The sequence below is a fragment of the Muscardinus avellanarius genome (genome assembly GCF_963383645.1).
Source record: "Muscardinus avellanarius genome assembly, chromosome: X".
Classification (NCBI taxonomy): Eukaryota; Metazoa; Chordata; class Mammalia; order Rodentia; family Gliridae; genus Muscardinus; species Muscardinus avellanarius.
Genome location: NC_137792.1, coordinates 129,309,838 through 129,337,334, shown reverse-complemented (window position 1 = coordinate 129,337,334; position 27,497 = coordinate 129,309,838). Strand labels below are relative to the sequence as shown.

The following is a 27,497-nucleotide window of genomic DNA, read 5'->3' as shown; positions in this document are numbered from 1 at the left end:
TGGAGGACATTATGCTAAGTGAGATAGATTAGTCAGCCACAAAAAGTAAGAAATCAGATGCTCTACCTAATAGGCAAAAGCTAGGGAGAAGGGGATCCTATAGAGGAGCAAATAAGGCGACCTAACTGAGGGGATGGGAGGGGGAAGAGGGAAACTCTCTAAAGCACATGATGTACTTAAACATATCTGAGTCAGTCAGTAAGCCGAGCATGGGAAGGAGGGAGGGGGAGGGAATGGGGTAGGGACCGGGTAAGGGCTAATTGGGGGATGTGTGCATGTATACCTCGACAAGTCTTTTATCCCATTAAGATGTGTGACTACAATGAACCAATAAAAAAGAGTCGCATTGAATTGCAAAGGGCCTCACTAAGTAGCCGAGGCTGTCCGTGAACCTGCGATCCTCCTATCTCAGCCTCCCAAATGCTGGGATCATAAGCATGCACCATCACATCCAGCTGGATCCTTGTATTTTAACAAAGATTTTTTTCTTTTTTCTTTTTGTGGTGTTGGGGATTGAACCCAGAGGCATTCTACCCATAAGCTGTACTTCTAGCTCTATTCGATTTTAATTTTGTAACAGATAAGTTCTCACTAAGTTGTGGAGGGTCTCACTAATTTGCTGAGGCTGGACATAAACCTGTGATCCTCCTGCTCCTGCCTCTCAAGCAGTGGGAATACAGGGGTGCACCACCATGCCCACCTTAAAAGACATTTCTTAATGTGTGTACCCAGATAAATGAAAAACGTGAGATTTTATTTCTCTCCATGTTATGAGGGCTGATTTTTTGGATAGCAATTTTTGGCATCTGTCAAATAATACCACATAGGTATTTTGAATGCCAACCACAGTTCTGGCATCCTACCCCTCCTGCCTGCTGTCTGGCAGAGCACAGTGCTATAGGAAGGACTGCTAAGAAGCAGAAGGTTATGGAATAGAAGAGCAAAAGGAAAGTTTTAAGGAGGGAAAAAACAGACAAATGATGAAAGAAGAGGAAGGAGGGAGTGAGAAGGAAAGATGTAGCTGTTTGTAGAGTAATTGTGATAATTTTGCATTAGAATTAGACTGGCCACAGGAGAACTTGGTGTCATGGGGTCATCAGCCTGTAAAACTGTAAAAAAAGTCTTTATTGATGTCCCCTTGAATGATTTACAGATAGAGTTCCATCTTTTCTCACTAAAAACGTCACTTTAGAAAATGAGTGTAAACTGCTCCCCTCTGGCCCCCTCATCGCAGCCTGGGAAGGCTCTGGGATGTTGTCAATTGAGTCTTTCTGAATTTGTGCTCGGTGATTAACAGATCCTTTCCAAATAGTATCTAAGTCCAGCTCAGAAGATGCCAACGAGATCAACTGCAAGCTGTTACGTCTGAAGCTTAGGTAGTAATGCCTGTTCTCCTTGTCCACTGACCTGGTGCTCCACACTTGCCTTGCCCATTTACAGAAACAGGATAGATGGTCTTTCTCCTGCCTCTTAAAGCCTGAAAATGCTTCTAAGAACGCCTTCTCAGATAACTCTTTACCCTGGAAATTCCCTAGCATATATGATTGGAGCATTCGTTTTGTCGTGGGTATTTTAATTAGATTTGCCAGAAAATGTGAGCATTTGCAGTGGGTCTAAGAGGCTCATCAGAGGTCACATTTTTAGCTTATATGTTATAGGAACTAATGGCAATTTTGTTTGATGTCAAGAAACAATGCTGGATGTGTGAGCAACACATTCAGTTCACGGCCGAGAATTTTCTGCTTATTGTGTTCCGTATTTATCACAACACAGGCCCTGTTAAGTATTGTTAGCAAATGTATTTTCAACTGGACATACGAGCATATGAGATCTCTTTAAGATCTGCATATAGTGAGCAGAAAACCACCCAGAGGCACTTGACAGTTGACTAATGTTTCTCAAGGTCTACATTTACTTTATTGCCTCTGACAAAGTGATATGGTTATTTGTACTTTCCTTTACTGTTTCTATTAGATAGAATGGTTATTTCCACTTTTAGGAGTTGAGTCAGTGGCACAGTATCAGGGGTGTCGATCAAGGTTCTTTGTTCTTTTGGTACTTTTTCCATTGAATTAAGTTAAACTGTTATTGACTACCTGCTCTGTGCTGGACCATTTGCTAGTTTCAATGGATAGGGCAGGAAATAAGATGGATATAATCTTTGTTCATCTAGAGCTTAAGAGCTAGCAGAGAATATATACATTAAACAAGTAATTACAAGTGTGATGAGTGTTGTAAACGAGAGGTTCTATGAGACCTACTTTAGCCTAAAAGATCAGGAATGACTCCTTGAGGAAGTAAAGTTGAAGTCAGGAGTTCAGGGTTAATTTATCAGTCATGAATTATGTTTAACTGTTGATAATAAAGAACCACCACTGCCCTGGTAAAGCAAATAAATCAATGGCTTCACCAAGAAAAAAAGGCTTATTTTTCATCTTCTATAAAAAGTTCAAATCTGATGAGGTGGCTCTAAATCTTCAGTATCCCAGAGTTCTTATATCTTTCTGTTCTGCCTCTATGGACACATGGCATCTATCCTTAGGGTTGTCTCCTTGGTAGAAAAATGAATGCCCCCGCTCTACCTATTATGATTCTGTTCCACAGACAAAGCAGGAAGAAATAAGGACCAACTAGTTTTCCATCTAAGTCAGCTCCTCTCTTTTAAGGAGTTTTCTTGACAACATTGTCCCAATCTTCATTATATAGTCACCTTTTCAGGAAAGACCAAGAAATGTAGGTGGTTCTTTTAGCCAAGCACATTTCCATCCCTAATAGAAGTGTGTCTTTGTTTCTACTGGACAAAAATAGGAGTTAGGTAGGTTAAGGGCGACACTTTTCGATATTTGTTTTCTTTCTTTTTTATGGTACTGGAATGGAACCCCGGGGTGCTCTAATGCTGAGCAACACACCCAGCCCCTTTTATTTTTTTATTTTGAGACATAGTTTCATTAAAATCACTCAGTCTAGCCTCAAACTTGCAATCCTTCTGCCTCAGCCTCCTCAGTAGCATGTACCACCACACCCTTTATGTTTTTGATTAGGCACACGTGACCAAATTTCATATCATCATAATCATTGCCATAATCCCTTCGATTATATCTCAAAACATTGGCCCTGCTTTTATCATACATTGTGTCATTCATGGGCTGATGCAGATGACACTAAAGAGATATGTAAGAGTCCGATCTAGGAAGCTTTTGAAGTTTGCACACCAGTTGATTGCAATTTGTGTCATTGCTATTACTTGAGCTTGCAGGAACTGGAACTCACTTCAACTTTTCCTTCTACCTCATTGGTTGCCGATTGCTTCTGAAGAGGTAACGTATTGCTCTTCTAAGAGTAACCTTGAACTATTATAGTGTTGGCTTTTTGTCTTTGATCGTTAGTGTCTTTGAGTTAATACATCCAAACTCTGAATTGCAATACGGAACTGCTGGCATTGTTGAACACATCCATTGTGACTGGGCATCTATGCGAACCCAACAGAGCCTCTCAACTCCTCTATTCTTCTGGGACTTTGAAAGTTGTAGCAAAGCCTAAGATGGTGTTTTCGTCATTTTCTTGTATCACATTGGTCGGGACCATGGATACATTTTCTTATGGTGTGGGAACCCATTGTTTGCCCACATATGAAGACACAGCAGTTTTGCACCCCAAGGAAGGTAGTAGTTGCTGCACAAAGTTATGTTATTGTCTGCACAAAATAACATATTCTGGTTTATTCTCTTCCAATTCCTCCCATGCTTTCACAACACCGATGCTTTTAAGAGTTTATGTAAGATTTAACTTTTTGCCAGATGTCTTAGAATTTCTTACCAAGGTCTCTAATGACAAATTGTGACCAAAGTATTAATTACTATCTAAAGAAGCTTTATCTTTCTTGTGTGTGTGTGTTTTTCCTTTGGTCTAAAATAATTGGATCTCTATTGCACTAAGGAGCTCCCTATGCTCAAAATTTTTATTCTTCTTTCAATTTCATGTACTCTTTTTATTTTTTCTGTTTTTCACATCTAAGGATCAATGTAAGAAGCAGAGGAAAGCAGTTCCCAAATTTATCATCCAAACCTAATCATATCTAGGTTTGAATTAAAAACAGCTACCTTTTTATCCATACATAGTAATGTGTTTGAAGATCCATGACTCTGTGTGGAATTTAGATTATTACATTTTACTTTGCCTAAGTTCAGGTCAATAATTTCAGATGAAGGTGTGGCAAAATCAAGTCACAAAACAGGCTCATGTGAAAAATTCTAGCAAGGAATTAGTAAATTGATAACCTCACTCTGTTTAAGCAGTGGACAGTGTCTTGACAATTTAATTTGTAATGATGCAAAATGGTTCCTGCCTAGTCTCATACTTCTATCCCTAGCTGCTGTACTATACGACAGCAGACATCATCTTGACGAGGCCTATATATTCTCAGTAGTCTTTTTGCTTTTATTTCATCTGGTCTGTCTTCATTGCTAGTCTTAAGGGGGTTTGTGTTTAAAATTTTTCACTTTTAATACAATATATAATTACTGAGTTGAAGCCTCAATATTTGAAAGGCAATTCATCTGCAATACATTTATCCATGTAGGTTACCTTGTACTGGACCGAGGTGTTCTTCCTTCCTGTCTATAATAATCATATTTTCATTATATGTAAAATGGGTATAAATTCTTTAAAGCTCAGTTCTGTCTTTTTTATTTTTTATGGGTGCATTGTAGTCATATACCTTAATGGGATAAAAGACTTGTGGAGATATACATGCACACATCACCCAATTAGCCCTTACCTGATCCCCACCCCTTTCCCTCCTCCTCTCTCCTTCCCATGCTTGGCTTAGTGATTGACTTTGATATCTTTGCTTATGTACATTATGTGCTTTAGAGAGTTTTCCTCTTTCCCCCTCCCATCCCCTCAGTTAGGTTGCCTTATTTGTTTTGATTGTCTTGAAACATATGAGTGTGATGTGAAAACAAAAAATGATAAACTCATGTCGGTGGTGAGAAATGACAGTATCAGATTCAAGCCGATGGTGAGGCATGGTGAGGAAATGAATGTTAGATTCAAGTCCTAGTTTGCATAAGACTAGTGCCTATAAATGCCCAGAATTAATCTCAGAAAATCAGCTTTTAAGCTGGCACAGTGGTACGTACCTGCAGGTTCAAGAACATTCTCAGCAACTTAGTGAGACCCTCAATGACTTAGCAAGGCCCTGTTTCAAATGGAAAAAAATTAAATGGGATGGGAATGTAGCTTGGAGGTAGAATTTTTCTAGTTCAATCTGCAGTTGCCCCCTCAAAAAAAGCAAGCAAGCAAGCAAACTGTGTATCATTCTAACTCATCTAGGGCTCGGGTAGGCTTATCAAGGTTGGTGTGCAGGCTTAGACTGATGGTATTCTTGGGCTGCTGAGTCAGTTAACCTTTTGTCTTCTCAGATCAAGATTTCTTTCATTTAGACTGTGGGTAAGAGGAAGGCATACACTATATTTTGTAGATAAGTGTCTGAGAAGCACGAGTTCTCTACTCTGGTTTTAGATTCAGAAAATCTTGGAGGTGTTTGTGGATTCTCTGTTCCCAGTGCTTGTATGGTGGGGACCCAAGCCTCTTTATGTTGTTAATTTGAGACAGCCTAGTATAGGGAAGGAGTGCTGAATTTGAATTTGGGTTGACATATGAGTGAGATTCTTCTACTGAACGGCATTAAAAACAACTGTATCTCAAAATTTGAAGATACCCACTTTATAGTAAAATAAAAAGAAACAAGAGAGTTGAGTGCATAGGGCAAACTCTACCTAATTGTAGTTTACCACTGTACAGCTTTAGAAATACGAGCAAGTGGCCTGAATATCAGTCTAAGGATAGGCCAGGTGTTCTCTTCATAGTTATTCACGTGTCTATTACTCCAAGGCTCAAAACGTAAGGCCACTTTACCTTTCCTGCACTACGTTAAGGACAAAAAGGCCAGGGTTCTCATTGCCTTCGGATACTTCTGCTGACTTCCAGGGATTCACATTCTGATTTGTAGAAATGGAAGCCAGTTGTTGAACTGCTCTCCCCACCTTCACTCATTATTATCTGTCCCTAAACAAGCACATTATTTATAGCTATTATTTAGACCTCCCAGAAGAGATGGACAGACAGAAAATAAAACTTAGTGGGAAATTCTTATATATGTCCTGACATTTCCCCCTTAATTTTATATTTTCACCTCCCAGAAACATGCATGTCCGATGATGCCAGGGTCTGAGAGAGCACGTCTGAGCGTTTGCAGGGAGGGAGCGGGGAACGGGCTTTGAGCCCGACCTTTCATCTCGTAGGGATGGCCATGCAACCCTCAAGGGAAATGGTGCTGGGATTTGCAGAAGCATTGTCCTATTTATACGGGAGGCGCTTTTCTTGTTGTTCATAATGCTTATTTGTTATTCAGTCCCAACCTTAAAAAAGTCTAAGGGTTTCATTCCTCAGCACTGAAAGAAACAGAAAATATCCATCTTGAAGATAAATCGTATACAGGCACGCAGAATGGGTCTTATCTTTAGTTGGCATTTAAGTAGCCTAAAACAAGGCCAAGGGCCATACTCAGATTTATGTCCAAATCTGGACACAGCTTGGATTAGGTCATTGCCATTTAACTGCTTCCAGTGCCTTTCTCCCAGTGTTGAAGTACACAACCATTTCAACCATTCTAAGAATAGGCTAGGGTTTCGTCTTTATAGCATAGACTCTTTGGTGAATGAGGCAAAACAGTACCTCACTCTCCTGTGCTATTTACCCCCAAAACAAGAAGCAAACGGAAAACATGAACAAATAAAAATGCGAGTGTGCAGGACAGCGTGTTATGTGTAGACTGTTTTCAGGCTAGACAGTGAATTATGGGCTGCTTCTCCCTGAAGAAAAACAGTCGTAATCTACATTTCCAACCTTTACACATGTGCGTATGCACACACATGCGCACGCACACGCAAACACCGTTTTATCTTTGCAATGTCTCCTAGTCTTTCCACCTCTTCTAATCCTGTCGCAAGGTTTTTTATAAATGTTAAGGTGGTGCCGTTTTATTCCGTTGTGCAAAGTGAGGACATTTTTCATGCACTTCCTTTTCTCTTTTCTTTTCTTTTCTTTTCTTTTCTTTTCTTTTCTTTTTTTTTGTGGTACTGGGGTCCCTGGAAACCCTTCTACCTCCAGGCTACACTCCCAGACCCACTTTTACACTTTTTTAAAATTTGGAAACAGGGTCTCCTAAGCCAGCATGCGCGGCTGGCTTCAAACCTGCACAATCCTCCTGTCTCCACCTCCCAAGCGTGGGGATGACAAGCGTGCGCCACCACGCTCAGCTATTTTTCTTTTTAATTAACAAGTAATGAATTTCACATATTTGTGGGGTCTACTGTGATATTTTAAAACATTCATATAGCATGCACTGTCAAATCAGGATAACTGCATTTTCACCTTGTCATTTCTTTACTTTCAGAGCCATTGAACTTTCCTTTTCTGGTACTTCTCAAATATATAATATGTTATTGTACACTATAGCCACTGTACTGTGCTAGAGAAAACTAGAACTCATTCCTTCTCTATTACTACCCAACTTTCTTCTCTTCCTGCTCACCCCTATGCTTCCAAGCCCATAGTGCCCACTATTCTGTTCTACTTTGAGGTCAACTTTTATTTTTGGGTGGTACTAATGGAACCCAGGGGCTTTGTACCTCCTGGACACACTCCCAGACCTACTTTTTTTTCTATTTCATTTGGAAACAGGGTCTCACTAAGTTGCTGAGAGCCTCGCTGTGTAGCTGAGGCTGACTTTGAACCTGTGTGATCCTCCTGTCTCAGCCTCCCACGTGTTGGGATTACTGGTGTGCGCCACCACGTCTGACTTTTGAAGTTCTAGTACTTGTCTTTTAGTGCTTGACTTACTTCCGTTAATATAATGTCCTCCAGTTCCATCTTTTTTTTTTTTTTTTCGCTACTGGGGATGGAACCCACGGGCACTCTACCTCCAAGATACACCCTCAGCCCTATTTTTTATTCCTTATTTTGAAACAGGATCTCACTAAGTTGCAGAGGGCCTCACTAAGTAGCTGAGGCTGGCCGCGAACCACGATCCTCCTGTCTCAGCCTCCCAAGGACTGGGATTACAAGCGTGCGCCACTACACCTGGCTCAATTCCATCTCTTTTGCCTCAAATAACAAAATTTCACTTTTATGCCTAAATAATATTTCGTTATGTATATGTATTACATTCTTTTTACCTATTTATCTGTTGCTGGACATCTAGGCTGATTCCATATCTTGGCTACTGTAAATAGTTCTGGAATGGACATGCAGGTATCTTTTTGGTATACTCATTTTATTTCCTTTGGATATATATACCCAGAAGTGGAACATCTGAATAATATGGTTAATATAGTTTTAGTTTTTTGGGAAATTCCATACTGTTTTCATAATGGCTATAATGATTTACATCCCTAATAAGCCGGGCATGGTGGTGCACACTTCTAATCCCAGTACTCGGGAGGCCGAGACAGGAGGATCGCAGCTTTGCAGGCAGCCTCTGCTACTTAGTGAGGCCCTCTGCAACTTACTGAGAACTTGTTTGAAAAAATAAAGAATAAAATAGGGCTGGGGATATATCTTGGAGGTAGAATGCCGTGAGTTCAATCCCCAGTACCTAAAAAAATACATCCATAATAAAATGGGAGGGAAAAAAAAGAAAAGGAAAGTTGAATCTAAATAATGCCCAATATTTGAGTGATGTGTGCATAGCCCAAGTTGAAGCTGATGGGTCAGCTGGAAGGAAGGGATCTCAGTAGAGTTCATCTGATGTGATACCCAGTTACGGAACTGGTGTAGTGAGGAGACTGATGGGACTAGTAGTCCAAAAGAAATGGTGTGATTGGGTTTTTTTCTTTTTGTGGTACTGGAGATGAAACCCAGGGGCATTCTAACTCCCAGCGACACCCCCAGTCCTATTTTTTATTCTTTATTTTGAAACAGGGTCTCACTGAGTTGCAAAGGGCCTCACTAAGTAGCTGAGGCTGTCTGTGAACCGCAATCCTCAGGTCTTAGTCTCCTGAGTGCTGGGATTACAAGTGTGCGCCACCACACCCAGCTGTGATTGGGTTCTTGCAGAGAGTACTATAGCAAACTTAACTTAAGCACTGTGTATCAGTGATGGGTGGGTAGAAGGGTAGTTGGCAGTTCTGTTGCTCAGATATGGTCAAGTTGGCTAGAGTGTTGCATACTTATAATCTTAGCACTTGGGAAGCTGAGACAGGAGGATCACAGGTTTTAGGTTCAATTTAGCAACCCAGCGAGCCCCTCAGTAACTTACTGAGATTCTGTTTCAAATTTTAAAAAACGGGTTGGGGGTGCAGGTTGGAGGTAGAATGCCCTTGAGTTCAATCTCCAGTAGGTACACCCAAACACTTACGCCCGTGTGCACATGCACGCATGCACGTGCGTGCACACACACACACACACACACACACATACATGCAGAGCCATGGCTTCTTAGATAGATATACTGACTGTTGCATTTCTTGCTTGCCTCTGTTGGTCTGAATCCATCCATGTTCAATCACTAGTGATTCTCAGTGCTGATAAAAATTCTGACTCAGCACCTGGACACTCACACTCAACTGTTTTTAGAATAGACTTTTTTTCATCGAAACCTGTTTCCCTTTAGGACTCTTGTTTTGTCAGCAGTGGGAACAGTAGTGACAATCAAAACAGAGGCGTGTAGAGGGGGAGATCGGCAGTCTTTTCAAAATCCCATTCTTCACACTTGTCACAAAGGGCAATAAACGGCCATCTAAAAGTGTCGTTTCCCAGGAGGGCCTGTGGAGACCTAAGAAACTAGAGCACGGGGGAGTCACAATGATTCCTGGGAAAGCTGATGAAATTGACATTTTATTTTCTCCACCCAGATCAGAATGATGGATTTCATTGCCGGGAAGAATGCCGGATCCTGGGCCACTCTGACAGGTGCTGGATGCCCCGGAACCCCATGCCTACTCGCTCCAAGTCCCCTGAGCACGTGAGGAACGTCATCGCGCTGTCCATCGAAGCAACTGCTGCCGATGTCGAGGCTTACGACGACTGCGGCCCCACCAAGCGGACTTTTGCCACCTTTGGCAAAGATGTCAGCGACCACCCGGCTGAGGAGAGGCCCACCCTGAAAGGCAAGAGGACTGTCGATGTGACCATCTGCAGCCCCAAGGTCAATGGCGCTGTCCGGGAGGCAGGCAACGGCTGTGAGGCCATTAGCCCGGTCACCTCCCCGCTCCACCTCAAGAGCCCTCTGCCCACCAAGCCTTCCGTATCTTACACCGTTGCCCTGGCTCCCCCGGCCCGTGATCTGGAGCAGTATGGCAAGAATGGCGCTTCTCGTCCCTCGGAAGCTGAGCCCCGTGGAGCCGACAGCGAGAAAGCCATGCACGAGGTCAACCCCATTCTGAAGGAGGGGCGCGACAAAGAGTCCCCTAGTGTGAAGCGTCTGAAGGATATCGTTCTCTAAAGCAGTCACGGGGAAGGAGAGAGAGCAAGCGCGCTGGCTAGCAGAGATGCAGGAGCTGCTCGTTTTGATTGCTCGCCAATGGTTGGTTCTTGAGTGGCTATATTTCAGAGCTTTCCCTAACGTATTGTTTATAAATGACTATCAATCTGTGACAATCCCTCTCGTTTCAACAGGCAGCAGGGGTGTTCCGTTGGAGCAAATTAGCTTGGGCTTGAGTTGTTCATGGGGCCTTGATGTTGGGGAAGCAGAGACAAATTCAGTTGTGAAAAGTATTATGTATTAAGTGTTTGAATTTATATATTTTTCTATGTCAAAACTATAATATAAATTACCATTGTTTGTGGAGGATTACATTTAAAAAAATGCAAAAAGCAAAAAAAAAAAAAAAAAGCTCTGGATACCTTTAATAAGCTCGCCACTGTTTTTTGTAGTGTAGACAAGTTAATGGTCATTTATTGTGTACTATTCATTGATTAAGTGATGTGAAAATCGAGCCCCAAAAGGTTGTTTGTGAAGCTCGAGTACTTTCCAGTGCCGCTGCTTTGCTGTGGACACCCCTGCTTTAAGAACCCTTTTGCTAGCTGTGCTATTGTTGTATTTGATATTGCAAATTGCTATGTGTGTGGTGATGGCAAAAGGCTTTTAAAGGTTGGTGTTTCTTTTTCTTAAAAAAATAAAAAAATACAGACAAAAACAAAGCGCAAACAACTGAGACAGCAAACGAATGAGCAACGCCGCACAGACAGATTGAGAGGCTACTCACGTTCTTTAACCCATGTAGTAGTGATTGCTCACCACCTTCAAAGGATTTCTCCTGCCTCTCAGTCTTCTGCCCAGGTCCACGATAGAGCCTTGCAGAAAGTCATTTTTGGATATGCTGCTATCTAATTTGCAGATGTCAAAAATACTGTGCTGAAAGTTTTATGAGATCCATTTTTCTAATTTTCAGGCCCTGAACAGGAAGGTTGCTCCTGAAGCGATCAGGTTCCAGGCTTAGAAATTCCCCATCTCCAATCATCTCAAACTCAAAACGACTGAATCTATTCTGAGATCTAAATTAGCATCTCTTTAGACGCACGCTTCCTGATTCGGTGTTTTCCAATCATGGTTGGAATTAGACTGTACAGCACGTCATGGAGAACTCCATGTTACTCTGTATGTTAGACTTACACGTAGGGATGAGTGCGCAGTACCAGATGTCCACGTAGGGATGGACGGGTAAAGGGCAACAGCATCGCTAATCCAGTTACTGTGCCTTCTCAGTGGAGACACTTGGACACTTGAACTCGCCTTTTTATGACTAATACTTTTTTTATTAAAAATGTGAACACGACACTGTTAGAACAAAAATCGTTTAGGTTTAGCTAACTCTTTGCTGTAGGCTAGATATACACTTTTTATTAACAAACCACATATTATTTTATTTTCTGGTGTTTGAACATTGCTCTTAACGCCTGCATTTTTTTGTCTCATCATTCTCTAGCCAAGATAGTATTTTTGCAGCCTAAGAGTTCGTTATTTAAAAATAAAAACTAAAGAAATATATTACCTTTGCTCTGCCTTGGTCTGAAAGAGTTGTTTCTAGAGAGGCAAGTTTTGTGGCTCTGTTCTCATTTGTTTCATTTTTTTAAAATTTGAGTGCTCAGAAAGAAGCCCTAGAGGTTAGAGCACCAGAATACAGAAAGAGAATTTATTTTCTTAAGTTTAGCTAAGTAAGATCAGCTCTTTTAGATATTTTAGTTTTTTTGCCTGAGTTCCCAGTTTTATACATCACTAGGAATATTTTCTTTTATGGGAGGGGAAAAGGTTTAGAGGGAGGGGGTGGGTAAGGCAGTGGGGTCGGGTTTAGGTAGGGGAGAATATTTCTGAAAAAGAACCGATAATGAAGCTACAAATCCATCCTTATTTCTTATTCAGTGCTGACTACTACCTCATGCAAATATTGGTGTGGCCGCAAATTTCCCTCGGAAACTGACACAATTAGAGACTAGTCATTTTGCCCATATCATTCTCTCTCATATACTTTCTCCTCTTCTGATTTATTTCATTTTGGTAGATTCTGAATTAGGTCTTTATTTTTCTTTGCAAGTGGTTATTTGATTAACACATTACGATTTTTAAAAATCTCCCCTTTAAGTAACGATGACTGTCTGTAGAATTTAAACTATTTCTCATCCTAATCCATCCTGAGCTTATGTTGTTAGCTACCACCTCAAGGGCACTTTGAAGTCAAATTCGGCAGTTTGCTACAGGTGTATTTCTTACTCTGCTCAGTGGAATTGAGGGTGCTGGAGAAATGATGGAAAGTGGAAATATTAAATGTCATATGGCTGCTGAGCCAGAGAAGCCACTGGCCGCCATGCCTTTTCTCAGTTTAAAATGAGAGTAGCAGTGGTGTTGAGTCTGAATTTTTATCAAGATATTTTTTTCTTCATCTCCTGCTCCAGAATTCAGTTTCAAGCTATGGGCTCTTTTTCTCTACCCAAATATTTTGTCCTCAGTGGGCAATCCGAGATTATTTATTTATTTTTGGCTTTGAAAATCTTTACCGAGCGTTTTCAGAGGAACTCTCTCTTAAGAAAATATCTCTTCCCCCCCTGCAATTGTCTGATGTATGTGTTCTCCATAAATGCAAATACATACCAGGAAGGCTTTGTAAGCCTACTTTACGGGCTGGCTATGCTTGCAAATAGAAATTTTGTGCGAGGATCTTAAATTTCCTTTTGGTTAGTATTTTCCCCTCCTTTTTACCATAGCTGATAAAAAGTCACAAGGGCCTGAGAATCAAATATTCTTCCCTTTCTTTCTCAAAACATGCTAGACACTTAAACGGAAGGGAACGATTTTGGACTATCCACTTATTCCAGTATCTTTGGTTTTGAAGTGCTTTTTTTGTGGAACTGGGGGATTTAACCCAGGGACATTCTGCCTCTGAGATACACCCTAGACTTATTTTTAATCTTTACTTTGAAGGTTTTCAGCAATTTCCTAGGCAGGCAAACTTCTTCCCACAATATATAAGGGGTTTAGTTTGCATTGATCAATTTTCTCCAATATATGAGAGTATACTACGTAAGAAAGAATAGGGAGAAGAGCCATGATGCCATGTAGAATATCTTTTGTTCTTTTCCCTGTGCTGACTAGTTTAGGAACCTGTTAAGAATGATCCATAGCATCCCTTTGTAATGAGTCGACTAAATTCTGGCCTATCTTATTGCAGAAATAGGTGATGGGCTAAGGGATCCTGAAGTTCCTGCAGAGCACTTGTTCTCAAAATGTAGACCTCGAGGCACCAGCAACATTACTTGGGAACTTCATAGAAATGTCAGTTCGATCTCCACCTAGACCAACTGAAACCCTGGGGATGGAGCCCAGCAATCCAAATTAATCAGATGTCCACTAAAGTTGGAGGGGTTGTTGAAGCACAGGTTGGCAGGCCCCTAACCTTAAAGTTTCTGATTCAGTTGGTTTGGGGAGGGGCTTGACTTTTTGTATATCTAAACATGCCTGATTTTTGCTAATGGGAGCACGTTTTTACTATCAACTGCTCCAGAGTAAATCCGACTAATAGGGCTAATTGCACCTGAGGTGCCCATTTTAACAAATTCGCCAACATGGCGACCCACTGATACTAATGGAAAATGTTAGAGGAAGTGCAGCTAAGAACTCTGAAAATCGGAGTCACCCAGAGTATCCTTCTGCCGCGTCTCTCAGGCATATGACTGGCTAATCTTATGAGGAGAATTCAGTTGACTTTTTCCTGTATCCCTACCGTATCATTAAGAGGTCAAATGACGTGGTCCACTTGAAGCAACAAAGACCAAGGGCAGTTTGGGCAGAGGCAGGGGTGAAGGGGATAGCTCAAATGGGCATCCAAGGTGGAAAAAGAATTATTACTGTACATAATAGCAGTTCTGATAAGTCCAGCCCACATGGCTCTTTACCCAGGGTAACAAGACCCTCACTGACTTTAAAACAAAAACTGGCATAAATGAGCTTAAAAAGTCCATTGTATACAGTCCTAGTGTTTGCCTTCTTGGTAAAATTACATTTAAGGATGTCATTTCATGAGTCAAATTGTATCTGCTGACACTGAAGTGTATTGAGATGTTGTTCTTTAGTTTAAATATGTAACAAAGTAATATTCAAAGGGGGTGTGTGGGGGTGGGGCTGGGACCGGGAGGCTTTATATTGATAATGAAATATTCCAGAGCAAAACACATTGTCCTGATGAAGTTGTTGCAGCTCTCTTTGTTTTCTTGTGAGGCTGGAGTTGACCCGTGGGTCACTTGTTGTGCAAAAGTGAGTTAGTTTCAAATAGGGATCACATTGCTTTTGTGAAACAAAGAAAATCAACCACCTTGACTGAAAGAGCTATTGTAAGGTGCTCTTGGTAAAGAACAACCCGCAAACACCTGATCTTGATTGGAAAGCACTGTAGGTCATTAGGGCAAACGGATGATGCTGACTGTTGCTCCAGCTGTGTTGGCAATTAAGGATGACCTTGTTACTAACCGCATGTGGCTGTAGACCTTAGCAAACAAACCAGCTACCACCGTGACAGCACTGGTTAAGTAGACTTTGACTGGCATTGGCTAGCGTTCAGCTGAGGAAGGCTAGGATGCAGACTTTAATGACCAAGAGCCAGAAATTCAGCAACAAATACCTCCTTGTGCTCTCTGAATGCTAAGGTATTAGTTGCAAAAGGCTTACGCCTTCGCTCCTCTAGTGAGGGGAATGAGCCTGATGACACTATTACTGTTTACCTGTCAAACCAGGGTGGAAATTGAGAGGGATGCAAGTACAGTATGTCTCATTAAGCAGTCTCCGTTGCTGATTATATGAAGATGAAATTGTTGTATATGCTGATCTGTATGTTATGTACATTTTCACAGTGATTGAATCATTGTAAAAAGAAAAAAAGACAAAAAAGAATCACCACTCTGTCTATTTTATGAAGATGATAAAGCAGCTTTATTAAATTATTACAGTTCTGTTTTCAATGGTGTTATCTGCCATGTTGTTTCCTTTTATCTGGTGGTTCTCTGTTTCCCCCTTAAATGTGTTTTCTCTGCTTCAAAAATTTAATGCATTTTAGTATTAAAGGCTATTATGGAAAAATTATCGAGTGTTGCATGAAATGTGTCTCAGAGAGTGTTCCTTCGATCGGGGCAGGGGCGACAAGTCCGTTGTGGGGCCACGGATGTTCAGGCCCAAAGGGTTCCTTGCTCTCACCTTTTCCTTTCACAGGACGTTCGATTGTCCAATGAGAAGGCCTCTTCCCTAGCCGGGAAGCAGCCGGAGCGCCTCCCTCCTCGCCACTGCTACTCTGTCTGTACTTTTACCCCAGGAGGGGGACCTGCTCGCATCCAGAATGGTAAAGACTTTCCTGGGTGGTACTTTTAAACCAGAGCGCGAAAATCGCTCTTTAAAATAAATCATTTCAGGGGCAACTTCACAGTGGGATTCTCTGAAGAATTAATTTTCAAAGGGTGAGAAATAGTCGAGACTGACAGCAGGGGAAAAGAGTGTTTAAAACAAAGATGACCTGGCTGCCCCTTTGATGCCTTCAGGTTTGAAAGCAAAGCAACAGGAGAGGCACTGAGTTTGCACATAACAAGGCTGCAGAGAAAGCCCTGCCAAGCTTCCTTTATCCCAACCATTATTCTCAGGGACTCAGCACTTGGGCTGGAAGTATCCATTCTGGTTGCAACTGGCAGGGGGTGGGGGTGGAGTCAGATCAGGAGCATGGCGGAACATTCCAAATAGCGTCTTTGGTGGTAAAAGGCTAAACTGCTTCAGCATGACCTATTCTCTCTGGACAATTAAAAATGATCTCAAGGAAATCCACTGTCTCCCTGGATGTCAATCTCCCTGTTATCTCTAACCCACCTGTATTCAATTGAGAGTGCATCCGATTCCACAGAATGAGCCCTGGAGCCACAGCAGCAGCCCGCGAGTTGGCGTTGCAGTTGAACAGGTATTGCATCTGTGTGGAAACGCACGCACGCTGGGATACACGGAATCACATGCTCTGGTGTATGCACAGCTGTTCACATAGTTTACCGATGCTCAGAAAGACACGCTGGGAGGAGCCTGTGACACCCAGCAAGTCACAAGAGGCCAAGTGCGTGCTTCTGGCTTAGCCACACCTATAGCCCAAATAAAATACCGGGTTTGACCCTCTTCCATCTATCCACCTCCGAGCTCCACCCCCAGCCCTATTTTTATTCTTTATTTCAAAACAGGATCTCACTGAGTTGCAAAGGGCTCACTCAGTAGCTGAGGCTGGCTGTAAACCTGTGATCCTCCTGTCTCAGCCTCCCAAGCCCTGGGATTACAAACGTGCATCAGCACGCCCGGCTGGGATCCATCTATCATCTTTTGTGGTGAAGAAACTCCTTAAAATAAGAGCCTCCAAGTAAGGGACAAGAGAAATGAACTTCTCCTATGATGACGGGCACTCACATAGGCACCCCAGGCATGTCCAAGGTCATGCCAATGATAGTAGTTGTCCAAGTGTAGGAGAGCTGGCGAGATTGTACTTATATATTACACTAAGCTTCTATTCAAACATATGAAACAAAACAAAGTACATTATTAAAATTATCCATTCCATTTCGGTAGCCAGGTGCTTGTGACATATTCCATATGTGTCAACGGTTTATATGTGACCTCGGCATGCTGTGCGTGGGGTCAAGAGGCCACAGTGCGAATTGATAGCAGAGTGCGGAATGTCTGAGAGCAGATGGTAGCTGCTCCAGAGATAAAGACATGACCAACCAGCTTCGTTATTTTGGTTTTGGGGTCTAGATGTGAATTGGAAAGGTATACCTAGGTGTCACTGCCACTGCTTGTAAGGATACCTAGCTTCAAAACAAGATTCTCCAAGATGGAGCTTCAGCACCCACACATTGACGAATGGCTCACTGGAACAAATCTGCCACTTCCATGCACAGCTTTTGATGTGGAGAAGGAGGATGGGTGAGTAGTGGTGTCTGGAGACTCTCTGGATGTGCACACCTGCTGTCCCAGTGTTGGGGAGGCTGAGACAGGAGACTTGCAGGTTTAAGGCAGACACAGCAACTTATGAGACCAACAGCAACTAAGTGAGATCCTGTTTCAAAATAAAAAGCAAGTGTCTATTTAATTCACTTGCCCAGCCGGGCGTGGTGGCGCACGCTTGTAATCCCCGCGCTTGGGAGGCTGAGACAGGAGGATCACACAGGTTCGAAGCCAGCCTCAGCTAATGAGTGAGGCTCTCGGCAATTTAGTGAGACCCTGTTTCCAAATAAAATATTAAAAAGGTCTGAGAGTATAGTTCGGAGGTAGAAAGCCTCTGGGTTCCACCCCCAGTACCACACACACAAAAAAAATTCACTTGCCCATTTTTTGATTGGGTTATTTGTTTTCTTAGTGCTGAGTTTCTTGAGTTTTCTGTATATTCTAGATATTAGTCCTTTATCAGAGGAGTAGTTGGCAAAAATCTTCTCCCATTCTGTTGACTCTCAGTTGAGGTACTTAACAGTTTCCTTTGCTGTACAAAAGCTCTTCAGTTTAAAGCAATCCCACATATTGATTCGCCTTTTAGTTTCTTGTGCTTTTGGGGTCTTGCTGAGTAAAGTTTTTGTCTGTACCTATGTGTTGCAGTGTTGGGCCTGTGCCCTCTCTCCCTAATATGTGAAAGCTAGGGAGAAATGGGTAACAGGAGGAACTCTAGATGAAGAAGGAGATACAATAGAGGAGCAAATAAGGCGACCTAACTGAGGGGATGGGACGGGAAGAGGGAAACTCTCTAAAGCACATGATGCACTTAAACAGACATATCAAAGTCAATCACTAAGCCAAGCATGGGAAGGAGGGATGGGGAGGGAATGGGGCAGGAATTGGGTAGGGGCTAATTGGGTGATGTGTGCATGTATCCATCTTGTATCCCATTAAGATATATGACTACAGTGCATCAATAAAAATTAAAAATAAAAATAATAAAAAATTAAAAATAATAAAAAATAAATAAAAAATTTTAAAAAAGAAAATAAAAGAAAAAATAAATATGGCTGGGCTGGAAGTATGGCTCAGAGGTAGAATGTTCCTGGGTTCAATTCTCAGCACCAGAAAAATAAATGAACACTACACAAAGCAGAAACTCTCCCAACTCTCCTGCATTTCCTGGCTTACTGACTGAAACTGGCGCCCTCCATCTCAGTGACCCTGTGGGAACCCCTGCGTTTCTGCCCAGAGGATGAGGAGCAAAGAGCCATGCCAGTGGCCTCAACATTTTTCTAGTTCCCTTTCCCTTGTGTTTAATCTATTTTATCTTATTTATTTTTTGCAGTACTAGAGAATGAACCCGAGGGCATTCTTCCTCAGAGCTACACCCCCCGGCCCTATTTTTAATTCTTTATTTTGAAACAGGGTGTCATTAAATTGCAGAGGGCTCACTCGCTAAGTAGCTGAGGCTGGCGACGAATCGCCATCCTCCTGTCTCAGCCTCCCAAGTACGCGGATAACAAGTGTGTGCCACCACATCCCGCTTCCTCGCTTCCTCGTGTCTCGATGTACTGACTTCCCTCAGATGCCCAGTTCCCTTGCTCCTTTCCATCCTAAATTATCTCTGGACTTTAGCTCTACCCCATCCCTCGTAGGCCTTTTCTTTGGTACGGCTTGAGGGAACAGAGTTTTTCTTGAGCCCTTAAATATGCCACTTGCCAAACATTAGCCCACTTATCCTCACATCAGCTTTGTGAAGCATATGCTGCCCTCTCCATTTTATACACAAATAACTGGAGGCTCAGAGCACATAGAGGAACTTGCCTAAGGTCGCATGACTACCAAGCGGCAGAGCTAGGATTCAAACCCATGCCTATCTTAGAAATTACAACTATCTTCAATCTCTTTTAAGGGACCAGCAAGCAACCTGCTAAGCTCCTCCTGACTAGAGTATTGATAGTGGGTGCTGATGTCTTAAGGCATTTATTTATCCTAGAGTACATACTGACATTTTAACTCCGATCTTTGGGAACTGGATGTCATGGCCCGAAGAAGCGATTGTCGCAGTGGGATTTTCCGGCCAGGGTGCTTTTGATCAGCCTCCCGCATGTCTCCCCACTCCTTCTCTACGCAGAGCCTGCCTTTCAAGTTGCATTAGTCATGCATGGCAGGACTGTGGCTCCTTTTAGAGTCTGTGCACTCTAGCTAGTCAACAGCCCTTGAAATGAAGGTCTGGTAACCCTATATTCATCTGTCCCTCTGGGTTTCAAGCAATCTGTCAAGGATGTATTCATGTGTTACAGGTCAGCACAGCTGGAGTCAATCCCAATGTATGTTCACAACAGACCTGGGGTACTCTTTTCGATGCAGAGAGTTGGTAGAGGATAAGGGAGATTGAGGATGAAAATAGGGTGGCCGTGGTGGGGGGGGAGGCATATTTGAAAAATAAGTGGTAACTGCAGGCTACTGCAAGAGAAGATGTCAGAGAGAGGAAAAATCAGCTGGGGAAAGTGGCCGAGCCAGCTGTGAGCTTTGGGTCACCGGAGGCCCAGGAACCGGTGTCTATGCCTACTTCATAGGTCTGGGGGCGTTGCAGGGGTGTTGATGAGCCCCTACGAGCTCTTCAATCTGGTCATTCCAAGTCAGCAAGGGTCCTGGCGTGGAGCTAAACTAGGAAGTGAGTTCAGACAAAGGAAAATGGGGAGGGAGGAAAGGAATGATTCTGTTTATACACATAAAGCCTTTGGTCATAAATGGACCAGCTTCCCCAAAGGAGATGTCCAGCTAAAGAGTATAAGGACCAACTCCTTTCAAAACTCTTGTCGAAGCATTCTTGTCTATGTCTCGGTGGCCCACACTTTCTCAGTCTGAAAGGTATTTCTCAGAGTTTTGGTTGTCAGAGGTGAGTTGCATTCAATGCTAAGCACTGAGATGCTTTGCCAACACTATTCCAGCATTCTTTTTTTTTCACTTAAGAAGCAAAAATATGGATTCTGTCAGAGACCAAGACAGAGGGAATTTATGCCTTCAGATCAATACTCGGGATTTTTTTCAAAAATGTCTGATAAACTTTCTTCATTCTCATTGCTATCAGAAGGTCCGGGTCTCAGCATCCCTCATCTGGATGACTGAAACCGTCTCCTAATTTGTCTGTTCTTATTCTCCTTGCTTCTCTTTATCACATTCTTTACACTGAAACTAGAGTGAACTTGCTAAAATACAACACCAGTTAAATCACACCTCTGCTTAAAACTCGTCAATGGTTTTCTCAAGATGAAATCTAATTTCTTTAACATGGCTACAGAAGTGATTTTCCATTTTTTCTTGTCTGCTCCCTGTAGTAAGAAATGCATTTCGCATCACAAATCAGTAGCACACACTTGTAACTGAAATGAACATTCACAAACAGTACTTTCCTGTTACCTGCAATCTACTCTGAGATTTTCTGATCAACTCTGAATGCCAAGGGTCAGTTTGGTCTGTAAAGGGCCAGACAGTAAATATTTTAGGCTTTGTGAATATATGGTCTCTGTTGAATCTATCAAATTTTATCACTGTGGTTGCACACATAAATACTTTTGTTTATAATCCAAAGGCCTTGTGCATCCCCCAGACAAAGATCCCCTGCTCTTCAGAGTACAGAGGACTGCACTCTCCCTCCACCCTGGGTCCAAGATGATATAGCTAGAGACATATCATTTTCACACAAAGCCTTACTTGCACACCCAGCTCGTGAATGGTTCCACGCCAATGTCCTCTTTATATATCAATCCTCTTATTTTTATATTTTCCCTCAAAGTACAAAAGGAGTGCTTAACATTGGATAGCATGCTGTGAGCCAGAAAAAGAATCTTCCTGATCACAAAAAGGATAGAAAATCAGAGAATAATAACACAAGCTCTGTATCTCCCTTTTTTTTCATTATATATAATGCTCACATGTATGCAAGTAAGAAGTAAATGCATACGAATACAACAAGGAAAGCGCAGTTCACCATAAGCTCAATCTCAAGTCCCATTCTAATGTTTACCATTATGGCTGGGACTTCAAGCCCATGATTTTCCTTTTCAGCCTGATTCTGTCTTCTCTCTGTAAGCATTAATTGCTCTCTGACCTTCACAAGAAATCTAGCTGCTTCTTTCTACTCTGCCTCTCATGCACCACCCACAGCCACGGGCCCATGATGTGTGTCCTGAGTTTTAATAGCAATATAGTGAAACCTTCATCTCAAAAAAGAAAAGAGCCAGGAAGGTGGCGCACACCTGCAACCCCAGTACTTGAGAGGCTGAGACAAGAGGGTTGCAGATTGGAGTCCAGCTTCAGCAATTTAGCAATACCTTGTTTCAGAATAAAAAAAAAAGGTCTATAGCTTGGCAATAGAATGCCCCTGGGTTCAATCCTTAGTACCAAAGAACAAAAAGTTAAAAAAGAAAAGAAAAGAAAGAAAAGGCTAAAGAGTGGTGGTGAACAGGTGTAAAATGTTAGGGATTTAAAATGCTAGGGATGCTCAAGGCCTGGTGTATAAAAAGGAATAGGCAATGGGGAGAGAATTAGGATTGTTTAAAATCCATTCTCAATATGAAGTGCTTCTAATTATACAGACTGGACCATGCCCCTGCCTTTTACTTTATCTCTCTCCTTGTAAGATAATTTGATTTGCAGCATTTGAAATAATGAACTTGTTCTCTTTTATATGTATAGATTAGGGAGATACTTGTTCTTCTCGAAGTTAGATGAGGCAAAAGGAAATTCTAATTGGTCCTGGGAAAAGTAACTAATGGATCAGAACAGCTCCATCCATTTTTGGAGTAGTATTTCTTGTCTGAACAGAATGTAGTCAAAGTCCCTTCCCTTGTCTGCTTTCTAATTGCCACGTGTGTGATAATCCCTCGTGGGGTCCAAGAGCATCTATTGATGGATAGCAACTTAACATCCCTGTCATCAGAAGGCTGGGTCAAAGGAAGTTGTATCTGGAGGTCGCTTGGGCCTTGAGTTTTTGAACTTTATTATGAAACATTTCACAGTACCTCATATATATGCGCAAATATGTGTGTCAATTAAAAATGAAAATAAAAATAAAGTAGTTGAGAGAGCAATATAATAAATGTGATGTCCCTATCCCACAGCTTTAATAGCTGGCAATACACCTGGGCCGTGGACTTTGTAGAGAATAAAGGGGAAGTAGTCCCCTTGGGTTTGACTTCAGATTTTGTAATCTGGTGAATATCTAGGGAGTGAGAGGGGGCATTGATAAATTTTAGAAATGAGAAAATTCTACTAAGGAAAACTAGATAAAACTAAGTCACCAGTAAAGCTCAGGCCTCCCCGCAGAGGTAATGGGACAACATATTAGGGTTAATTTCTTTCTCTCCAAAGTTTTCAATTCAGTTTTTTCATTCTGCTAAAGGTTTTCCTTCTTTCCCTTTGGTGAAACACTCATTCAGCGTTATATTTTATCACTGAATCTACGGGGAAAACAAATCCACTTTGGCAATAGTTGCTTTGCACTTTATTTGGCAACGTGCTGACTTTTAAACGTCAAGCTCTATGCTTAAATGATGTAAGATCTTTACAGGTTTTTATAGTGTTTCCTCATAGAATAAGCATCAGATTTAACTTTGGGCCATTTTCATTACTCTTACTCTTAAATCTTGATTGTGTTAAATAAAAAAAAGTGTATATGTTGGGCGTGTATATTTGGGGAAGGAAGGATATTCAGGAGGCTCTGGGGGGTGAGAAGACAAATTGCCTACAAATGTTTTCATTCTTGTGATTAGTAATTGTTGCCAATGAGGGGCCCGATTTATAAATGCTGGTATCATTTTGCTTAGGAAAGAGTTTGACACAAAGAACTCTAGGGAGGAGTTTTCAGGGAGGGCGCATGCATTGGCCGCATGCTGGCCTTTGGCGTGCTGATGTGGAGGACTGGGCTGGGACCCAGGATCTGTGCCTGGGTGCAGCCTGAGTAGAAGACATAGGAGTCTTCACATTGATTTTCAGATGGCAGGGCAAATATTTGGCCTGGACCAATCCCTTCGGAAGTCTCCGAAGACAGCTGAAGATGCGTTCAATTCCGCCCATAACTCTTTGAGGAAGCTACACCTGGTCTTGATAAACCAAGGAGTAACGTGATCACAGCAGCAGTGTCTCATTCAGATGGCAGCAGGAACAAGAAGGCCTCTCTTCCTGGGACAGCCTAAGAAAGAGGAAATGCACAAACGCTCCTGGGTTGCTACTAAGCAGTGGCTGGGCCCTGATGTTTCCTAGCGATGTGCCACAGGTAAGAAACGTTTTTAAGGGCCAAGGCCCTCCATTTCTCTATATGGCCACCACGGTCAAAGCTGCTTTGACCTCCAGCCTCATGCAGAGGCCTATAGATTGCACATCTCAGAATAGCAGAGCTATTCGACAAGCCACTGCTTGTTGAACATTTAGTATGTGAAACAGCTCTGTGTTTTCGAATCACCTAACATAAGAGCAAGTGGCTTATTTGGTCATCATGGCCATTTTGCGGATAAGGAAACTAAGGCTTAGAGACCCTTTCCCCCGACACTAGCAAGTGCTAGAAATGGGCTTCGAGTACAACTAGCCGGATTTGAAAAACCAAACATTTTAACTAGCATGTTCCATTTTAACTCCTAGCTGGGAGGAATGGTAAAGATCACTCAACTCCCTAATTGTACATTAAAAATTAAAACTTATTGAATGAATATACTATAAAAGAGCAAGATGGGGACTTGAAATATGGATCTGTGAGATTGCTCACATGTCTGGCATGCTAGTTCATTTAATTGCCGTGCTTTTTTAATTATTAAGGATATTTATGCCGGGTGTGGTGGCACACACTTGTAATCCCAGCATTCAGGAGGCTGAGACTAGAGGACCGCGGTTTGCAGACAGCCTCAGTTACTTAGTGAGGCCCTCTGCAACTCAGTGAGACCCTGTTTCAAAACAAAGAATAAAATAATAGGGCAGGGGGTGTAGCTCGGAGGTCGAAGGCCCCTGGGTTCCATCCCCAGACCCACAAAAAAGAATATTTACATAGCACGTGAGGGAGTCATGACCATGACAGACTTGACTAACTTCACAGCTACTCCTGAGACTGACCTGGCTCACACTGGAGGAATAACTTTCCTCCATTCATTGTATATTTAAACATCTCCTGGAGGTCGGCCCTGTGCCGTGCACTGTACTAGGCCCCAATGATGCAAACGATAATAACAGCTAACTCTTTCCAAAGTAGCCAAACTGTGTACCACGGTCTGGACTAAGTGCTTTATTTCTAACTATTCAGCACATTTGTATTCAGCACTATTGTGTGCCAGGTGTGTGCTGGGCATTGGGATTACATTGCTTAAAAAACAGCCAAGGTCGGGCGTGGTGGCGCACGCTTGTCATCCCCGCGCTTGGGAGGCAGAGACAGGAGGATCGCGCAGGTTCGAAGCCAGCCGTGTGCGCTGGCTTAGGAGACCCTGTTTCCAAATAAAAATGTAAAAATGGGTCTGGGAGTGTAGCCCGGAGGTAGAAGGGTTTCCAGGAACCCCAGTACCAACAACAACAACAACAAAAAAACCAGCCAGAATTCAGCCAGGTGTGGTGGCACACGCTTGTAATCCTAGCATTTGGGAGGCTGAGACAGGAGGATCTGGGTTCGCAGCCAGCCTCAGCTGCTTAGTGAGGCCCTTGAAACTCAGTGAGACCCTGTTTCAAAAGAAAGAAGAAAAAATTGGACTGGGGGTGTAGCTCGGAGGTAGTATACCACTGGGTTCCATCCCCAGTACCAAAAAATAAACAAACAAAAAACAGACAAAATCATATCCTCATGAAATTTATACTCTAATCCTGTGAAACCTTTATGAGGTTGATTGTATCATTAGCTCCATTGCATAGACCAGGAAGCTGAGACACAGAGATCCTACTGACAGGAAGTGGCAGAGCCAGGCTTGGAACAAGGTAGTCTGTTCCAGAGGAACCCATTGCATTCTACTACCTTTCAAAAAGAATAAGAATCTGTGCACTCAAGGAGCTTATGGACTATGTGGGGAGGCAGGCAAGAAAATGAGCCATTAGAAAATGGCATTAAAAGCAGTAGCTAGTATTTATGGAGTGCTTACTGTGTGCTAGTCCTTGGGTTAAGAGCTTGACACGCTTTCTTTCATCTCAGCCTCCTAGCAACTCTAAAGGCTAGATCCCATGTGGCAAATGAAACAACTGTTGGGTTCCATGTCACATAATGCCGTGCTTCCCAAAGACATAGTCACACGAGCACATGGCTGACTTTACGGAATGACAGAGTTGTAACCCCCATGTCCGGCCCTCGTTTCCATTTACTTTCAAGTCACTAATATCATTCCTTGAGCTTTTGTACCATGTCCATATTGGAAGAGCAATATCCTTTCCTGGAAGGGCTTTGGAAGGCTACCGAAGTTAGCTGCTCAGTTTTTGAAATGTTTCTAGCCTCGCGTCTCTAGGAAGTCTTGTAGGTTTGTGCTGATGCTATATCTAGGAAGTCTTGTAGGTTTGTGCTGATGCTATATGCTGTGTTTGTAGAATTTGGAGGACATTTAAAAAATGGTGTGTCCTTGGTTGAAGAGACATTATTTTATAGTGGCTAAACTTGCTGTCTTTAGATTTAAATAGTTCAGAGTGCAAATCCAGTCTGCACCCTTTTTCAATTGAATGACCTTGGGCAAACTATTTGACCTTTCTGTACGTTAAATTCCTTGCACTATATATATATATATATATATATAATTTATTTTTCTTGAGAGTCTACTAGGAGTGAAAAATATGTATTGAAAAATCATTAGGAAAGTTATGTTTCCGGGTTCTGTGTATTTGCGTTTGTATGTATGCTTGTGAATGTGAAAGAATGAAGTCAGTCCCACTATTGCCAATCTTGCCAGCTCATTCGACTACAATAAAAAAGTATAGTTTCCAGGTGCAGTGACACACACCTATAATCCCATTTACTTGGGAGGCTGAGGCAGGAGGATTGTAAATTTGAGGTTGACCTGGGCAACTTAGTGAAGCCCTGCCTCTAAATTAAAAAAATAAAATGAAGTGGACCAGGGATGTAGCCCACTCCTGGGTTCAATCCACTGTAACCCTCCAACCCCACAGAAGTACCCTTTGTCATTCTTTACAATTTTCCCTACAGAATGTGCTATGTAATGGAATTACACATAAAATTGTATATCGTATCTATCCTAATAGTAGAAATTCACTCTGGACTGCATTTGTAAAGGTGAAATCAAATAATGATTTGTTACTGATTGTGGAATGTTAGCCCAATTTATATCCACCTCTAGTTATGATATAACAGTTGAGCATTAATATTTATTGCTGGATGTTAGCAATTTTGCAGAGCTCCACTTAAAATGTTTGGTGCCTCACAATCTGTTGGCACAAAAACTGTAACAAAGCAAATGACAGGAGAGCAGATTATAATGGAGTCTGATGGTTCATCTTTAAAAGGGAAACCTATTTCCAGAGAGAACATCTGCTCTCAATGTGGAGTGCGGGCTAGAGCTGGGGCTGCTATACTTCCAGCAGATGGAAGTGGTGTGGACTAGAAATTCACAGAGCATCAGAGACTGAAGTTTGCCACCTCACCAGATTGCTTCCGCATAGTTCCTTGTCTAGCAGCTTCAAACCTGCAAATGCTGAGTGAGCACACATTTTCTTCTAAGTAAAAGGACCTGCCATGTGTCAGTCTCCACATGACTCTTTTGTTGAGAGACCCAGGGCTCCGATGGTTACATGTTTCTCCGTACTGTGTGCATGGGAAGATCACAGTCCATTTGTCTGTGGATACATTCGTAAGAATTGAGTGATAAAGTTATGCCTATAGAATTAGGAAAGAGAACCTATTTGGTCAATTAACTCACTTCCTCCTCCCCATGGCAACATTGTTCCCTCAACAATCAGACTGGCCTTGCTCCAATTTCCCTTTCAAGGAAAGCATTTTCAAAGTTCCCTTTCAAATAAGGCCATTAGC

The 27,497-nt window shown here is 42.2% G+C and overlaps 1 protein-coding gene across 3 annotated transcripts in view; it reads left to right on the top strand.

Moving 5' to 3' along the window:
• The window catches only part of PCDH19 (protocadherin 19), a gene marked incomplete at both ends in the record, with an annotated part of 101,314 nt that extends 90,807 nt beyond the window's left edge, over positions 1 to 10,507 (top strand). For all 3 annotated transcript variants that reach the window (XM_080718731.1, XM_080718730.1, XM_080718729.1), the window contains one exon: positions 9,918 to 10,507. In XM_080718731.1, the coding sequence (XP_080574857.1) occupies positions 9,918 to 10,507 (590 nt within the window). The remainder of the gene's footprint in view (positions 1 to 9,917) is intronic.
• Between the last annotated feature and the right edge of the window lie 16,990 nt (positions 10,508 to 27,497).